Source organism: Lagopus leucura, unplaced genomic scaffold, assembly GCF_019238085.1.
Source record: "Lagopus leucura isolate 7727_CA_CO unplaced genomic scaffold, USGS_WTPT01 Super-Scaffold_739, whole genome shotgun sequence".
NCBI classification, from domain to species: domain Eukaryota; kingdom Metazoa; phylum Chordata; class Aves; order Galliformes; family Phasianidae; genus Lagopus; species Lagopus leucura.
Window position 1 is genome coordinate 5,307,605 of NW_024962255.1, and position 18,178 is coordinate 5,325,782.

Sequence of the window (18,178 nt, forward strand, 5' to 3'; positions counted from 1 at the left end):
CCTAAGTTTTTCTGTAGACAAACTTCTGTACCTCAGTGGAAACTTGGCTGTCATGTTCCTGAACAAGCATGACACTCTTAAAGGCCTACTTCTAAACATCCTAATACTCATTTAATATTATAGGAAAGTATTTAATAGCTTACTTATCTCACTCTCCCACCAAGTGGGTCTAGAAACACAAGCCAACTTGATTGCGTCAGACACTGTCACTGCACAGAACTGCATGTAACCCTTTTCTGGGTCAAGAGAAGCAATTTTAGGAAATCTGTATTTGTAACTTCAGTATTTGTTTTTCACATCACAGAGGGAGAAAATAGAAATAACTTTCTGCATCTTGCAACACTTAATTTGTAGATAAAAGAATTCTTGACTCTGAGAACTACAAACCTTTGCAACTCGGGAAGGTAGCAGTTCTTTTTCTTTTGACATGCTTCTCTCCTGTGCTTTGGAATCTTTCCAAAACGGTCACAAATTTAAGCGATTGATCTCACAATACTCAAATCTAGGGTTTAAACACTCCATTTTCTGCAAGTGAGCTGTTAGCTGGACTAGAAACTGATTGAGTACCTCCACATGCCATTGAGAACATATTACAGAACACAGACTTGTAAGGGTTGGAAGGGACCACTGGAGATCAGAGTCCAACTCCCTTGCTAAAGTGGGTTCCCTACAGTGGGTTATGCAGGAAAGTCCAGGCAGGTCTTGAGTATCTCCAAAGAAGGAGACTCCACAGACTGTCTTGGCAGAAGCTTTTCCTCATGTTCACGTGGAGCTTCCTTTCTTCCACTTTGTACCCACTGCCTCTTGACCTGGTGCTGGGCCCACCAGAACAAGCCTGGCCCCATCCACTTGCCCCCAGTCCTTCAGATATTTGTGGACATGAGCAGTTTTCTTGCATGGAGGAACTCGAGTTGCTTTTGATCAAAACAAGACGGGACTAATGCTCATGGTAGCTGGATCCATGCAGTGGGTCACATTATTCTTTCCATTGCTTATGTAGTAGTTTGCATGCTAGTGGCCGGAATTAACAGGAAACCACAGCTGCTCTTATTCATTGCACTGACAGCTGGCTGAAGAACTAAAACAAACCAAATAGAGTACAGGAAACGAAATGGCTGAATACAAATGACTCCATTGAAAAGTATCCACTCAGTTACTATTTAAAATAATGAATCTTTGTAAATACTTTTATCAGGTTCTGTGGAAGGTATGCAACTGGTTAAGCTACTTTTTCATGTGTCTGCTGACAACTGTCTTCCTTCATAGGTTAGCATGAAGGACTATTTCACAGATTAGTGAAAATAACCGTTGTGCAAATACAAGCAAGCTTACTGAGTTCCTACCTGCTCAGTAGTATGGAACTGATTCCATGTTTGCTAGGCAGCACTTGCTGTGGGGATACAGCTATAAAATGGTTTTAAAACTTTTTAAAGCCTTTTCATGTTAGCTGACTGCACAGTGGACCTGTTATCAATGAAACCAAATAAATCTGAGTTGGGAAACAGCCTACCTTTTGTTTGTGCTCACCCAACTTGCCCCGAGTCTTATCTGCTTCAGAGAATTTTTTAAATCTTCAGTTCCAGGGTAGATTCTGACTTCCACTTATATAGGGGTTTCAAAAACTTTTGTCATATGTTACATTAAAATTCTGTTTATGATCTGTTTTAGAATACAGATCTATTTCACTTGCTCAGTTGACTTGGAGTCGGATGATCTGATGATTTTTTGTATGGTGCTGCTTTGGCTGGTTCATGGAAGGAGATTTTTTCAGTATTTCAGAACTATCTTATTTTCTGTTTTTGGCAGCTTTTCTTCTATCTATCAGCATTTTTCCTTCTTACTTGTCCCAAGTTCATGTTAATGAGCTTCATACTGCATAAGGTGACATCTATTTGTCTTACCTTTGCTGCAGTTTTTTCATTGCAGCAATCTATGGCTAAAACTAATCTCAGCATCCAATCACCAAACAGCTGCAGTTGTGCACATAATCTTGTTTGAACTATATGCATAGATGCTGGTAGCCTTGTTTGCAACAGACCAGTACCAGTGGTGGCTTGGCTGCCATGACAAGGTTTATTCCCTTAAGTGGGAAAAATAAGGTATAGTAATGTAAGGCACCTTTACTTCAGTTTTACCTCAACTGTGTTGATCTGGGGTTGCTTCGCTATTTTGCTTGAAAGTTCTGAGGCCGTATCTTCGTCCCAGTTGGTCATAGAGGATAAGATATGGAAATGTTTTAGGGTCATATAAAAGTTAGAAGAATAAACAGACCATCAGCAACCTGAAATAGACCATGGAAACAGGTCTAATTTTGAAGTAATCTCAAAGTTAAACAAAAAAAGGGTAATTAGCCTAACCCTGTTAACACTTGCAGTGTTAGAGCTAAAGCTTATACAAGTGCCTTATTTTCATGGGTTTCTGTTTTCTTATTGTAGGATAACAAACTTTTAAATTAGACTAGTAATGGATACATAGATAAATTGAAGAATAAAATAAAAAAAAAACAAAAAATAGCAGGATAAGGAATGTGCAGCCTATGCTTTTGCTGTCCTTTTCGAAACTAGTTGCATTTTTCAGTGGACCATTAGCATTGTTTTTTTTGCCACTGATACTCCAGTAACAGGCTATGCCTCCTTCTGGTTTTTAATCTTTCTAGTCTCTGCTTTCTCACGCAGTCATCTCCCACAGTTTGTGTAGTAGCCAGCTTTGTCCTTGATTTAAATAGTTGTTTTCCCTTGCTACTGTTGGCTCCTTGTCTATTTATAGAGAAAGCTCTCAGCTCTGGGCTTGCTAGATAAACACGTGGGGGAGTGAGGAAGGGAAACCTCTCCCCTGAGTTTCCCTCATGTTCTCTGTATCATCTAGGCAGGTATTCTATGCATCTGATTTGCATGAATTGCGTCAGCTCCGCCTCGTTAGGATCTAAATTCTTAGGCACAGCATAGACTTTACCTGCTTCATGCCAGCAATGGCTTACTGTTTTGTAGCTCCGATGGCATCTGAACTGCCATGGTCAGCCTGTTATTTCCGCCCTCTGCACACACCCATGCTGATGGTATTAATGTCTGCATGGAAGCAGTGTCACTGCCTCTCCCATGTCAGTTCTTACCTATTGTCCTTAGTGCAGCTGGATCGACAACCTCATCCTTTAGGTAGTGCTGAGGTAGCTCTGTAGGTAGGATCCAACCTTCTAGCAGTATTCTACGTGTATTCTTTCAGGTAGGATGTGCCTGCCCAGTGTTAGACAACATTTGCTGTATCCACCTTTAAAAACGCAAAATCTTACTAGTACTCCCAGAGGCTTGTTGTAATACAACATTCTTGGCTTTTCTCTGCACAGAATGAAATAAACTTACATACACGTATGTTTATATGCATTTCAAGTGATAGAACAGCTTGTTAATAGTGCGCAGGGAGCTGTATACTGACGAGTTCTGCCTGGTTGAGTACCTTAATGCTCACTGAAGAAATGCTTCTGAGCAGATCAGAATGGTGGGAAGCATCTCCCCTGTCCCAAGTTGTAGCTGGTTAATGCTGTACGTGAAAAACCAAATATTCCTTCCTTGGCAGTTAGTGAATTGAATTTAGGGATGAGTAATTCTTGCAACTGATTGTTGAACAGTATTCTTATTTTCCAGCACTGAATTACTCATCCTGCTTTGTTAGAGACTCATCCGGAATTTCTTAGTCTACCATAATTACTAATTTGTCACTGTACTGTTTACCACACTTTTCATATGGTTAAATAAGGTTGAGTAATTTCTTTATAGGGAAGGCTAAAAGGATTGCTGATATTTGGACTTAGAAAAATGTGCTTCTTTTGAAAGAGCTTAAGGATTGCCTGGAAGATCTGTTTCTACTGTGTAGAAATATGTATATCCTTATAGCTAATGTGCAGAGTTTGAAATAAGTACATTCCATAGTCTCATTTATTTACTTCCCAAACTTCTTCTAAATGAAAATGATATACATAATCTAGAGATGTAGAACTAAGGCATTGCAATAAATACTGGAGTTGCTTTACGGATTCCTTGGAATAGTTTTAACAGCATGGGCATTCTTACTGAATCTCTAGATATGGTGTCAGCCTCTGGGTGGGGTCAGATGAGCTGTTAACTCACACAGCCACTGCAGAAACCAGTGTTGCTGACTGGGAGAAGAATACAGCCAGAGCGAGTCCTAAAAAAGTTTCAGATGAGATCGTAAGGCTTGTTCAGCTGCATGCTGTATAGATAGTACAGGATGGCTCTGTCCTGAAATGCCTGCTGTGATGAGCAAGCATTTTGCAGACAGGGGCGAGCAGAGCAAACGCACCATCTGAACAGGAGTACTGACCTGTAAAATACCCACTTAAATTTCAAAGCTCAAATGATAATCACAACCAGAAGAGAACACTGAAGTGAGCGCAGGACAAAAGCCTCAGTTAGGCAAGAATAATTTAGACTGAGATACGAATCTGTTCCGTGTTGTGAAGCTGAGAGACTTGCTAAGATTAGCTCAGTGCAGGAGGAGCAGCTCTCTGAGTGTTTTGCTTGGTTGCTATGGCATTGCTTTAGTTTTGAGACTTGGCTTGGAGTGGTTCATGCTCATTAGTGGTAAGAGAGTATGTTGGCACTATCATTTGTCATTGCTGATCAGGAAACAATGTCAGCAACTTAAGTGTGCGGCACATTTAAACAGATCCTTAGGCATGATAGAAGAGCAGTAATATCCTCCAATAGTTGATGATTCTGTACATTAATAAGGCAGCATAACACATGCTGAGCGTGACGAACAGGCTGGAATCTATACAACATAAAATCTAGGAGGGTGTGGAGCCTCTTCTAAAACAAAAAGATCTTTGTTGCATGTCTGTCGGTACAGACCTGTTGATTAAAATGGTAACTGACTTCTATAATCACAGCATCCAAAATGCAGTCATGCTGATAATTACTGCTTTGACATTTGTTTCAGAAAGTACCGTACTTTGAGAACTTTGCTACCTCTTTTTGGCAAAGTGAAGGTGAATGCATAACATCTAAGAATCTAACTTTATATCATATGCAAAATTTACTGTGACCAAAGTAAGCTTTGGGCTCAGTGCAGGGGGTAATTGGGGGGAGTGCGTCTCCACGATAAAGGTCAGAAAATGGAAGCTTTAAAAGCGAAGACAATGCAAAGCCTGACCTTTCTGCTGACCAGTAATGAAACAACACTGAAATGAAAATATTTCCTCATATGGAATGTCTCACACATAGAAAAACAAACTCAGGCTTAGCACGCTGTTTAACTTCTTGGGGTGGGGCAAGGAAGGAGAATTCTTAACTAGAACAAGAATCTGTATGTTTTTGCAATGAAAAGTATTTTCCATGGCAGTGACTCATACTGTAACTGGAGGCTTTCTTCAAATTATGTTGTCTGGCTAGCTTGCTGTGAGTGCCCTGAGTTTCCAGAGACTTACTGCGTGGAACATACTAGGGTCCAAAAACCAGTAAGGCTGTGTAGTGGTTACTTTCACTGCTCATGTATTTAGAATCTTTAAAAGCAAACAAACAAAAAACCACCACAAAAAAACCCACAATTCTTTATCCTTATATATAGTCCATTTTTAGAATCCAGCTGTTGAATGCATAGCAGCACTGCCAAAAGAGCCATACAAATGAATGGCAATGCTTCCTCCTGCCAAATTAGGAAGCTGTTAAACTAAATTCCACTCACATCTAAATAGAACAGAAATTAAGTCTTTTATCTTTGTGCATTCCCTTGCAGTTGGAATGTACAGCATTCTCAGATGGCTAGTTCTCATCAGTCCTACCAGCTTACCACAGAAAACATCCCTGGTGAGAGGCAGGCCTGCTGCAGAAGAATGACAGCTCCTGAAAATTAATACCCAGCCAAGCCATGAAGCAGAACAGACTGTTGGCACATCCTCGATGCTATCCACCCATGCCACAGAGGGCAGGAACTTCCTGTCAGGGAACCTGAAATCCACACTGTGAGCTATACCTGACATCAAAATAAAACATTTTAGCAGATGAACTAGAATAAAGTGCTTAGTGACATTGGTTCAAGTCAGATTTCCCTAATCTCTCATTTACAACAGTAAGCCGTGCAACAAGCCATTTCAATTACAACTATTTAAGGCTCAATTCTGCTCAGAATATACAGTTGTCCAGAAGAGGATGATTTCAGTCTCAATTCTAAAAGCTGCCCCTATTCTGATGTTCATATACAGGTGACAAGTAGGTGTTTCAGATGAAAGCACATTCATACTTTATTAGCCTCAGGGCTTTTTCTCTAGTACACTTTGTATAAAAGTTTAATGTTTGTTACAATAAAATTTATAGCAACCTGTGACTGTACTGCTACTAAACCGGAGCTTCTGCACGAGTCTTCAAACTGCTCTTTGTTCACCTGTTCATACTGCATCCTCCATATGGAGTGTGAGGGAGCTAATCTCTCCTTTTGTACTTTGGTTCCCTGTTAAAACTGTACAAAACAGCTATCCTGAACTATTTAACTGCCCTACTGATTCTATATATCACTAAAGGACACATTGGGTGCCTGCAGGAGTAGTACTGGCATCATTCTGGCAGAACGGTTTTGTGTACATAACCTGGTGAAGTCTGAGTAACTATGTGGACTGAATCAATACACAGTGTCCTGGTTCTGGTGGGGCTGGAGGGACAGAGTTCACTTCTGCTCAGCGGGGTTTGGGGCTTCAGTCTTTACTGGCTCCAGCAGTACCCTGGAGGAAGCATTCCCCAGAGCATACCTGCAGGGCCAGGACCACCAAGCAGGACAGTCAGTGACACTGTGGGGTTTGCTCTTGCTCAAGGCTCCACAAAAGCTTAACTGCTCCTCCAAAAGATCAGAGTAAGACCTGCTACAAAAGCAGATATGTTTTATCCTCAGCTGTTGTGGTGGACTTTAATAGATCCCATATTTCAAAGATCTCTTCCTTTGAGAGAGGTTCCTGAACCTCAGCAGTAACACCTTCACATCTGCCTAAGTCAAAAACTAGTTAATTTGCCTTTGGAGGCCACCCTTCCCCCATATACACACTAAATTTAAATTCTGTTCTGTGGAGGACTGGGCTTTTCTTTTCCCAATTGAACAGGCATAAGAAAGCAGAGGTTGGCCCTCAGTTTTGAACAGCACTCAGTTCCTCTGAAACCGGGATGGTTTCCAGATCATTCAGGCCTGGCTTTCACAGTGGCACAGTGCTTTAGTCTGGATAATGTATGCTGGTCTTTTTCACTCTTAAGGACCTGAACATGGTCTTCCCTTTACATAATAAGGAATTAGTGATGCCTTGTCCTAGCATCTAAAGGACACTCTGTGCTCGTACAATCCACTGTGAAACTTGGCACAACCTATGGCCAAGGATTTGGGAAGCTGAGGGAGGAGAGAATAAATCCTCCAGAGTTCTGTTGTCTAGTTAGTGATGCAGGAGAAACTTGGATAGAAGCTCATACATCGCTAGAGGTGTTGTTTTGTTGGTTTTTTTTTTTTTGCTGTCCCATGACACTGGGCATTGTGCTGGTCCTAAATTTCATCTTTAGGCTTGTGCATGTAAACATCCTATCATTTTGGCTAGAGAATATTTTCCACTATGCAACTACCACAATTTTAACATCAAATTCAATCTACTGGGGAGCTACAACCCATTTTTAGAAGATGAGCAAGAGTTGACGGGTCTCCCTGCCATTGTGTAATCATTTCCTTCTAAGCTCTGGACAACTTTGAAGGCTGTGATCTCTTATTTTTTTTGCACCCTCACTGCTGTCAACCCACAGCAATTTGTTTGAACTTGCACTGAGACCATTTGTCAGCGCATGCTGCTGGATGCCTAAGAGCAGGAAATACAAGTGAGGGCAGCCTTTCACAAACGGTGGGGTGGGTGGCCTAGTCACACACGAGCTGGCTGGGATAGTTATTCCATCAAGATGTTTTGAACAGATTTGAATTAGAGGAGTGGCATGCAGCTCTCTGTTACTTGGCAGCACCTAGTAGTCAGAGCTGATGCTGCGTATGGTTTTGTTGGACTACAGCCAACACATGGCAACTTAGCAGGAGCTTGCATTACTCTAGCAAGATCTTGATTTTAACATGTACTAGTAAGTTACATTCAGCTACACAGTTGATCTTGTATAAACAATAAAGTGCAAAGCTAAAGATCTTACAGAATGCTGGTGAGCCTTATCAGCCTCTCAAGAACTTTACTCTAGGTCATCGATCAGCATGCTTTGTCTTCCTCTGGAGCTTGATTGCTTCTGTTAAACTACTTAAAGAATTGCTGAAGTCTTGAATTCTAGCTAAAAAATGGACGAATAAGTAGGAGAATGGAGGATCGAAGACTGAAAGCAGTTAAGTTAATAAATACAGGCCTGGGGTTAACATTCTCAATTTGTGCCTGTGAAGTTGTTCAGTGAATTCTCTTTTTTCCTCCTGTTTTCTGCAGGTATTCGTTACAGCTTGGATGTTAGTGTGGATGAAGTGAAAGCCTTAGCATCTCTAATGACATACAAATGTGCTGTGGTTGGTAAGTGATGATTTTTCAAGCAAAGATAGAATCTTTAATTGACGTCAGCACTGAAAGGCATCTGAAGGATTAAGTTTTAGACACTAATCTGATTAAAATGTTTAGCAAGTTAGGAAACAAAAATATAGGGACCAAAACAAATTGCATATCTGCTGTTACTGCTGACACCTAAGCCTGAATAAAGCTGCATTTTCATTTACTAAGTCCAAATTCTGGTACTTTCTTCCCTGTAAAAGTGTTTCTTCAATGTGTATCAGGCTCTTATTAGTAGGCTGCTAATTCTAGGGGAACAGGTAGAGGCTGTAAAGGATTCACACACAGAAGCTGTGGAGATGGAGGAGTGATAAACTTTTTTCTTTTACAGCTTACAATGAATTACAATTCGTGTGCGACTGCTAAAGTGTAGGGCAGGTTGGAGAGAATCTGTGCATTATCTGATTGTAAACAATATCTCATTGAGCATAGAGTTGCATTGCTTTAGACTCCTAAATTTGAGATAAAACAGTAACATATAAGCTGTAGCACCTTGTGGAAATAAGTTAAGCACGAAACCTTGCAACATGGAAAATTCAAAACCACTAATTTTGGAATTTGAAAGATAAATTTCAAGCTGCCCTTGAAAGATTTCCTGTTTTTAATAGGACCCAGATTAGATCATAGCTTACACATGAGAAGACCTAAACATGGCAAAAACTCAATTCTCATGAGAAAAAAAAAACCAAACATATTTGCTCACACATTATTGATGTGCTCTGCCTTTACTGTCAAAAAAATAAAATTATTTTCCTTCGCATTCCTGTAGATGTGCCATTTGGTGGAGCAAAGGCTGGTGTGAAGATCAATCCCAAGAACTACACAGTAAGCTTAATCATAGATGAAAAAGAGTTAACTGCAGTACTGAAGCCTGCCAGCTTCAGTACTTCAGCTCTTACTGGCTCTAAGGGTATTACTGACCACTTGAGACTTCCTGCCACTTCTGCCTCTGTAGAGGCTGAGCTTAGCTTGTGCTTGCAATAGGTACAAAACAGATCTGCATTTCCAAGGTTGAACTTAGTTGTTTCTTTTTTCTCAAAGTCAGAAGAAGAAAACAAGTAATTTGGAACCTGATTAGTAAAAATACCAACTTTAAAAAAAATAAAGGCTCACATTTAATTGTTTCTAGAAAAGTTAGTGTTTCTCTTCATATTGACAAATAGTGTTATGCTTCATTAAACCTTTTAATGTATTGTTCCAGTGTAAATGGTAACAAACCTGGCTTATAAAAAGCTTATTGCAGGCTTGCCTTCTTTCCCTAATTAAAGTAACTTGCATAGATAAGATTCCTAAAGTAGATAGCAGATATTCTAAGCTCAAAAGTCTAAGGATTTGTGCAAAGTAATTAAACTGCATTGATTACATAACGTAACTGCCAGGCTGGCTCTTGCTGTCACTAGGTATAAATCTCTCACATAAGATATCAGATTTGTGTGACAGAAATCTCTGCACAGGTGGTTCTTCCTGTGCTGCACTCCTAACTTATCAAGGATCAGAATGTACAGAAAGCAAGTCAAACATTTCCTTGTACTGCCTGAATATCAAGGGTATGTTAGGAAAAGGCATATAAACTGTATAGGCAGCACATGAATCATCCTTCTAAAAAACAAAAAAGGAAGTGTCTTGGGCATAGGCTTTAGCAAGTAGTTATGAACACTAATGATTTCTTGTAATGTTTATTACATTTTCTCTATAGGACAATGAATTGGAAAAGATCACAAGAAGATTTACCATGGAGCTGGCGAAAAAAGGTTTCATTGGTATGTTGCCAATGTAAATCTAAATCCATGCAAAGATTTAGGAATCCGATTTGTTGTTCATTAGGAGGAGCCACTAAACAATATGCTTAAATTGTATTTGAGATCTGTAAATAATTTTGACATAATAGTTCCAGCAAAATGCTGCCAAGAATTGAGTCATTGCATTTTAATTGTACAAGGAACTGTATTTAACTTTTCTTTGTGAGCTGTATTCTGCTCTGAAAAGCCACAAGAGCTGAGCTCACAGGATCCAAAATGACTCACATTTCTCTTAGAAACATCATAAAAGTTGTGACGAAACCTGTTGCAATGTTAATTTCTCGTATCAAGTTGTTTCACTGTAACTGTCATCTCAGTTGAGGCTTCTGGCATACATCTGAGGAAACAGAGGAAGGAAGTGGAATGTCCACACCAGAGAAAGTTGGTGACTTCACCCATGATAACCACAGGCTGCAGGGGAAACACAGGCAAGAAGTATAGGTGCCTGCTGTAACCTGTGGTTGTTGCTATATAGTTTTCACAAGCCTCTTCCAAATACGTGCGAAACAACTTTGTAGAGACTCAGTTGGATTTAAGATCTTGCTGAGTGAGACATCTTAAATAGGTTGTGTAAATGCTAAATTTAGTTACCTAGAAAAAACAGAACTTGCTTCTATTACAGCAGATGTATGAAAGTACTCTCAAAAGCCTAAGAAAGATGTAATGTCTCTTGAAAAACAAAAATCAAATGTGTGTACTACAGTGCAATGGCTAGGAGTGGCCTATCTTCAATTTTTTAAATAAAACTTTTCAATTCAATCAGATGCAAAAAGAAAATTCTAATGCAAAAATAACAGCATGGTACACAGAAATCATACCTAAATGTTGCCCTTCTTGTTACAATGATGATCATAAAAGAAGTAAAACTACACTTTTGATGGGTTATTTTACTCTTGAGTTGTGACAAGACTGATCTTTATTTTACTGAGCATCTTGTGTGAAGGGTTGATGGTTTTGATAGTATTGTACAAATGCATGATACAACGCTTAAAACTGAACTGAATCCAGAAGAATCAGTTCCTTGAATAATGAACAGAGGATTAAGCAGGAATACAGCTCCCCTCTGCCAAGCCCTGTTCAATTCCCAGGGGAATAATGCTTGAAGGTAGCAATTAAGGTGTGATCCTTAAAAGCTGTTTTCACTGTTGCCAACAGGTCCTGGAGTTGATGTGCCTGCTCCTGATATGAGCACAGGAGAGAGGGAGATGTCTTGGATTGCTGACACTTACGCCAGTACAATAGGACACTATGTAAGTTTTGAGCAGAGGCTTTGAAGTGTCAAAACTTTCTTAGTCTTTGCAGAAATATTTTCATCTAGAAATTTATTACCATTATGCTTAACCATATAATTGTATTTGATTATGTGGATCTAAATGTATTTTCAAAAACTGTTACAACTTAATTGATACAAGGTTTTTAGGGTACAGTTGAAGAAAAACTTTAAAGGCTAACACTTTATATGTTTGGCTTCAATTAAGCTTGTTTGTAACTGTGACTGTTCAGAAAAAATAATGTGCTGTTTTTAAAGGTATCATTCTGATTTTTTTTTTCCATTTCTACTGTTTGCTCCTACTTTTTCATCAGCACTATAATTACAAACTTAAATTTGCTAATTAATGGTTTAATAATAGTGGATATAGTCTTAGAAGTACTGAAATATTTCACTTTCAGACTACTGAACTTACAAGTGTATTAAATAAAAGTTTTGATTTTGAGCACTCCAGACCATATAAATGAGTTCTCATTAATTAGTACAACGCTAAAATGAAAACCCACATTATTTGACCTTCATCTTTATGTCGCCTTATTTGTGCCTGTTTTGATTCTATCAAAAGTATTGCTGTTGACTAGGCAACCTTTAATATTGTATATTTTTGACAAATACAGCAAAAAAATCTGGATAAGTTATTTAAAACTGCTGTTATACTATCCAATCTTTCTCACTTGTCTTTCAGACATTTTCTGCTATCTCAGCAAATCAGACTTTCCTAAGGAGTCTTGCCATAGCTTCATACTAGGTTGTAAATATGCTGAGCAACTGTATGTTTGCCTAACCAAGTGACTTTTGAATTGTAAAGATGCCTTCTTTTCACTTTTTGCAGTTATTTCAAGCAGTTTTTCAGTACGGCAGGGTATATGCTCCCATTAGCAAGACATTAGAGCTACCTGACACACATTCTCTCTGGTATATCTGTACAAGACAAGCCTGCCTTTCCTGAGAGAGTAGGCTCCTATCAGAATGCTAGCCCTGTTGTGTTGTGTCCTTTAACAGCAGGAGGAGGGGATGGCATGCTTTATTCTAGATCTGAAATACAAGTTACCTTACGGGAGAAAAAAAAACAACACCTTGAGGAAGAGGCCATAGCTTGCTTGTTAGTCAAGTTAAGTAGCACGTGTACAGAGCTTTGAGGTCTGAAACATTACTTGCTTTTTTGCTACTCACATGTAAATGTTTTAAATAAAGTTTTAGAACTGATGAAAAGCTGAAAGATACCAGAAAGACTTAAAAGGTGCAAAGTGGCAGCTTGCTCCCAGTTACAATTTAACATTCCAACATTTAAGGAAACTGTCTAGGCATTCTGTTTTAACATTTAACTCATTGCACTGAAATGCATATTCCACTGTAATGCAACAGCACTGCTCTACTAAAACTGACATGGAAGGCTTTCAGCACACAGCCAGTTTTGTTAATAGTCAGTTCATACACTATTTTGTACAGAAGTGTTTTAAATGATGTGGAATATTACACATTGAGCAAGGAGAAGAATCTTATTCTTTCCACTCATTCACATCAGCTTGTTACATCGTCCTACATATACATGTATCACTGAAAAAAGCCACTACTGAGGTTAAAATTACAGTTCTTTATTTCTAGGCTCTCCTTGAATGGCAGTGTCTTATTCTTGACCAAAGAGAATTGAGAGGGTTTAGATGCATTTTTCTGAGAAGTGAATTAAATAAAAAGGAAACATTAAATCAAATGCACTTCATTTTCTGAAATTGACTCTACATGGAAGAGAAAAGAGTAGCAATAGTGAGACTTGCAAGCTATTGTGGAGAATGGCCAGGTGTAGAGAAAGAAGGCAACACCTCTGGCACAGCTGCAAGAAGTGATCCATGAGAAGTAGTTTATAGAGTTATTTGAAAGATATTCCTATCTGAGACAGCAAGAACTAAAATTGTGACTGAATTGTGATGAAATATATTGAAGTGACCAATGGGGAAGGAAGGAAACAGGCTAAGAGACAAAAATGACTACTGAGCAAAACTGAAGCTAACTATAACTCAGGAAGAAAAAAAAAAAGGTGGAAGCTATGAAAAGGACTGTATTCATTTGAGTAGAAAGAGAATTCTGGAGAATGGGAGCTATCTGAGATATGTACGGACTTGATTAGTTAGTGGATGCACAGGATGTGTGCATGGAGCTTGAAGTGAAAAGGTAAAATCAAATAAAAGAATTAGGGGAGAGCCTGTTTGAAACCTGACTATGAAGTCAGAAAGTTGGAGAAGCAAGGAGAACACTATTGCACCAGGGAAAAGGGTTAAGATACAAGTTCAGAGTGTCTGAACTTCTGCATTAGTCTCTGAACTTAGCTGGTGAAGTCTTTAATTCCAGCCAAAAAAGAAAATATTGCACAATCTTATTGTAAGAATCATGAAATTGCTTGAGTTGGAAGGAACCTCAAATATCATCTAATTCTGACACTGTATTGCAGGCAAGGCTGCAACCACTGAATCAGGCACTAGATCAGGTCACCCATCCAACCTGGCCTTGAACACCTCCAGGGATGGGGCACCCACAGCCCCTCTAGGCAACCTGTACCAGCACCCACCACCCCCTAAGTGAAGAATTTCCCTCTGACATGCAATCTAAATCAACCCTCTTTTAGTTTAAAACCATTCCCCTTTGCCCTATCACTATCTACCCATGTAAAAAAGGGAGCTTATAAATAGGAAAGAAAATTTCATTATCAGAAGGCTTTCTCTTCTCCAGGCTGAGGTGTGCTAATTTTCCACCCTCCCCAAATTGACAGAGGTTTGTATGTGGCTTAAGATGACTGGAACCTACCCTCAGCTCATGCTGTGTCTTCTTGCCAAACCGTGCAAGTCTTTAACTACCACGTTAACTGTTCCAGAAAATCCATCCCAAGTTTCCAGATCATTGAACTGAATATGACTAAAGTTCTTCATTAAAATCATCCTTTCCACTCTTCTGTACTTCCTGTCCCCAATGTCTGATATGACATGTGAAGGGACTTTAATAAGTACACTTTCCTGTATGCTGGAAGTCTGTATAAAATCTACCTCCTCCTTTGTGAATACATGAAGACAAAAAAATATGTATTTTCAGCCTAAAGAACAGAATGAAAATCTGGTAATCTGGAAAATCTACTTCAGAACACTGTGCTGATTCGTTCCCTTGCAAACCACCACCACAAATCTCATTTATGGTGGATATGCCACCAGAGGGAGCATACAGCTTAATGAGAGAAATGCAGCTACATCTAAGGAAATTGAATTAGTAAATTTATGTCAAGTCCACCATTGCTATTATTACTTTCAAAATGGGGCTGTTAAATACTATGGTTAACTCACTGTCATTTTCACACAATAAACAGTTCTAGCTTCCATTATGGCTCTAGTTGTTTCCTGCCATTTTGCCACCACTGTTATGTGCTCCTTCCCTTCCTCTCACCAAGCATCTTGCACTCAGGCCACCGGCATGCAAATGTATTTGGCACAAGTATTAGGAGGGAGCCTCCCAGTGTCTGTGCTGCTGGCAAAAGAGAAACCCATCCGGCTGCTGGCAGACTCATTACTGTGGATTCCCTTTCATCCCTGCTCTTTCACTCACAGTAGGTGCCAAGGCACTGTCCGACCATGCCTCGAGGGTGTGGGAGCATGGGAACCAGTAGTGACAGAAGAGCAAAGCCCAGCAGCGTGTAGATTAGAAGTTTTTTCAAACTACTAATTTCAACTGAAAATTTCATTCTGGTTTTAAATAGTCTACTGATTCCTTGGCTGACTGTCTAGCACGAATGAAGAGAGTCTTGGTTGTATAGAGTGCTTTTCTGAATGAAAGCATGAAAATATCTTACTTTCATGTATGATCTTCATACTGTAGATTTTCCCCAGAGATCAAATTATACATGTATTCTTTCAACAGGAAGGTATTGGACATGCAGTTCATAAACTGAATTTGTTATAAAGGAACACTAAACACTGCTTATAAATGATTAACTAGCTTTAGTTGGTACTAGTACAAGAATATGTCTGAGCCCTTTAAAAAGCTGAAATGTCAAGAGTAATGACGAAAAGCTTGGCTATAATAGGAGTGAATATTGAAAAACATCCCTCAAAGCCTTTTGACTTATTAAAGATCTGCTCTGTGCTAACAGTGCAATAAGATGTCACTGTTATTAGCTGCAGTATTACATTAACACATGCACTTTAATGCAACAGAAAATTTGCAGAACACATCCAATTATGCAACTTCCCTGACATCTGCAAGAGTACTTCTGAGAAACTGTTCAATAAAACTAAGGAAAGAGAACCAACTTACAAATCAGATGTATATACACTAAATTATGTTCCAATTCTCTCAATAGCCGTTTCCCCTTATCCCTGAGGTGTACAAAATTTCCCATTGCAACTATTATTTGACTACTTCAATAACCCACAACTCCTTCACTGTTTTACAGGATATTAATGCACACGCATGTGTAACTGGTAAACCCATCAGCCAGGGTGGGATCCACGGACGGATATCTGCAACTGGCCGTGGTCTCTTCCATGGAATTGAAAATTTCATCAATGAAGCATCATATATGAGTATATTAGGAATGACTCCAGGATTTGGAGATAAAACATTTGCTGTCCAGGTAATTTTTTTCTTTCAATGGGAGGGAAAAATGTGATGAAGAAAGTTTCAGAGCTACACTGAAGAAAGGCTGTAGCAATTAACCCTGTTAGCGTTTTACGACTTCTGAGTTAACCTTTACTCTCAAAGTTTAGAAATGCTTCTCAAGCAACACAGGTGCCCTTTAATTTGGACTGTTTTATAAGAACAGACCTTATAATGGCACTGTGTGGGCATAGAGCCAAAACTCCACTCTTTAAGAGCATTGGCTGCAAACAGCAAAGTGAAACACTATTACAGGAGTTCCAAGAACTACTGCATACTTTTAAATTAGCTGTGACACTTCTGCTACCTACACTGCATTTATTGCATTTATTAAAAAAATGAGGGAGAGGAAGAAATTCTCATTATACTATGGAATGAACAGTTGGAAAAGTAAAAAGCCAACACATTATCCTAAATTTTTAGGGTTGAATATTCATCTTCAGCATTCATAAAGTTTCTGGAGGTTCTAATTTTTGGATTTTGAAAGGCTTTGGTGTTCAGTAACACAATCCTTAAAATTTTAAGAAATATTGTGTTCTATTCACCAGCTTGGAATGGAGAGCTAAATATAGGATTTGAGGGATAGCTTTGTTTTGAGTTGTCTTTAGTACCAGTGTATCAGTGCTTAGAAGCGCTGTAATTGTAGCCTTTAAGTTGTCTTCTAGTTAATCAGTGGGCTCACACAAACATCTCTGCCCTGCACTGAGACAGCATCACACTATCCCTGCACTTCTAGAATATTGAATAATGACTTAAAGTTAGTTTCGTGGAAGGCTGTAGTTTTTTTTCTTGCAAATAAAATGCAGGATTACCTACATTTAAACAATCTGTTTTGTACAGAACAGCTCCAAAAGCATTAAAGAAATAACATAACCTTTCGTATTAAAACACAGCTAGCAGGAAGCTATGTTTATTGTTTTTCATTCCAGGAGAGTTTTATACTTGTAAGCTTTAGACAAATTGAATATTTCTTGGCCTGCAGAGGTTTGTTGGAACTTGGAATGGTTATATAAAAATCCATGAATTCCTCTTAATACCACACCATTTATAGGATACATAGTTGTAATTTCCTAGTGTTGATAAAATATCATTTTGAACCTTTCAGAGTAACATTAACAATTCCCTCTATTTTATCCAATGGAAACAACTTAGCACAGTTTTGCACTGCCAGCTAAAATACATAATTTCTACAGTAGTATTCAGACCAGTAACATTTCTTCCATCGTTCCTATGCACATTATCAAATGCCAAGACGTACCAATAGATAAGGAACTATTTACAGCTTTTCAAATCTATATAAACCCTACTAATAATCATTTTAGCTGAAGGGTTGACTGTTTTTCCTTTCTCTTTTCACTTTCAGGGATTTGGTAATGTGGGCTTGCATTCTATGAGATACTTGCACCGTTTTGGAGCAAAATGTGTTGCTGTTGGAGAATTTAATGGTTCTATATGGAATCCTGATGGGATTGACCCAAAGGAACTAGAAGATTACAAATTGGTATGAAACTTACTTATGCAGAAATACTTTCATTTTTGCTAGCTCTGCAAACACATGGGATGACTATAGACTGGTATGAAATACGTAGCTTGCTCTGAAAGTAATGCCTCATATAACTACCCTGACATCTGCTAAGTGAGCTGAAAAAGTGAGCTGAGGGCAATCCAGGAGGCTCCTGGACTCTATCAAGAATTATTTCCTGAGCCACATAATAGACAGCCCCAGCAAGGGGGATGCAATGCTAGGCCTGTTGCTCAACAGATGAAGTGAACTGATTAGCGACATCAGGATTGGAGGCTGCCTGGTCTGTAGTGACCGTGTAATGGAGGAGTTCACACTCCCGAGGGGTATCAGGCAAAGTAAAATCAGGAAGCTTAATTTTAGGAAAGCCAGCTTTCAGATCAACCTGAAGTTGA

The 18,178-nt window shown here is 39.0% G+C and overlaps 1 protein-coding gene across 1 annotated transcript in view; it reads left to right on the forward strand.

The window, feature by feature from the left end:
- The window catches only part of GLUD1 (glutamate dehydrogenase 1), a 30,267-nt gene that overhangs the window by 3,059 nt on the left and 9,030 nt on the right, over positions 1-18,178 (forward strand). Inside the window, exons 2-7 of the mRNA XM_042862781.1 lie at positions 8,444-8,524; positions 9,327-9,382; positions 10,254-10,317; positions 11,512-11,606; positions 16,059-16,238; positions 17,625-17,762. Of these exons, the coding sequence (XP_042718715.1) occupies positions 8,444-8,524; positions 9,327-9,382; positions 10,254-10,317; positions 11,512-11,606; positions 16,059-16,238; positions 17,625-17,762 (614 nt within the window). The remainder of the gene's footprint in view (positions 1-8,443; positions 8,525-9,326; positions 9,383-10,253; positions 10,318-11,511; positions 11,607-16,058; positions 16,239-17,624; positions 17,763-18,178) is intronic.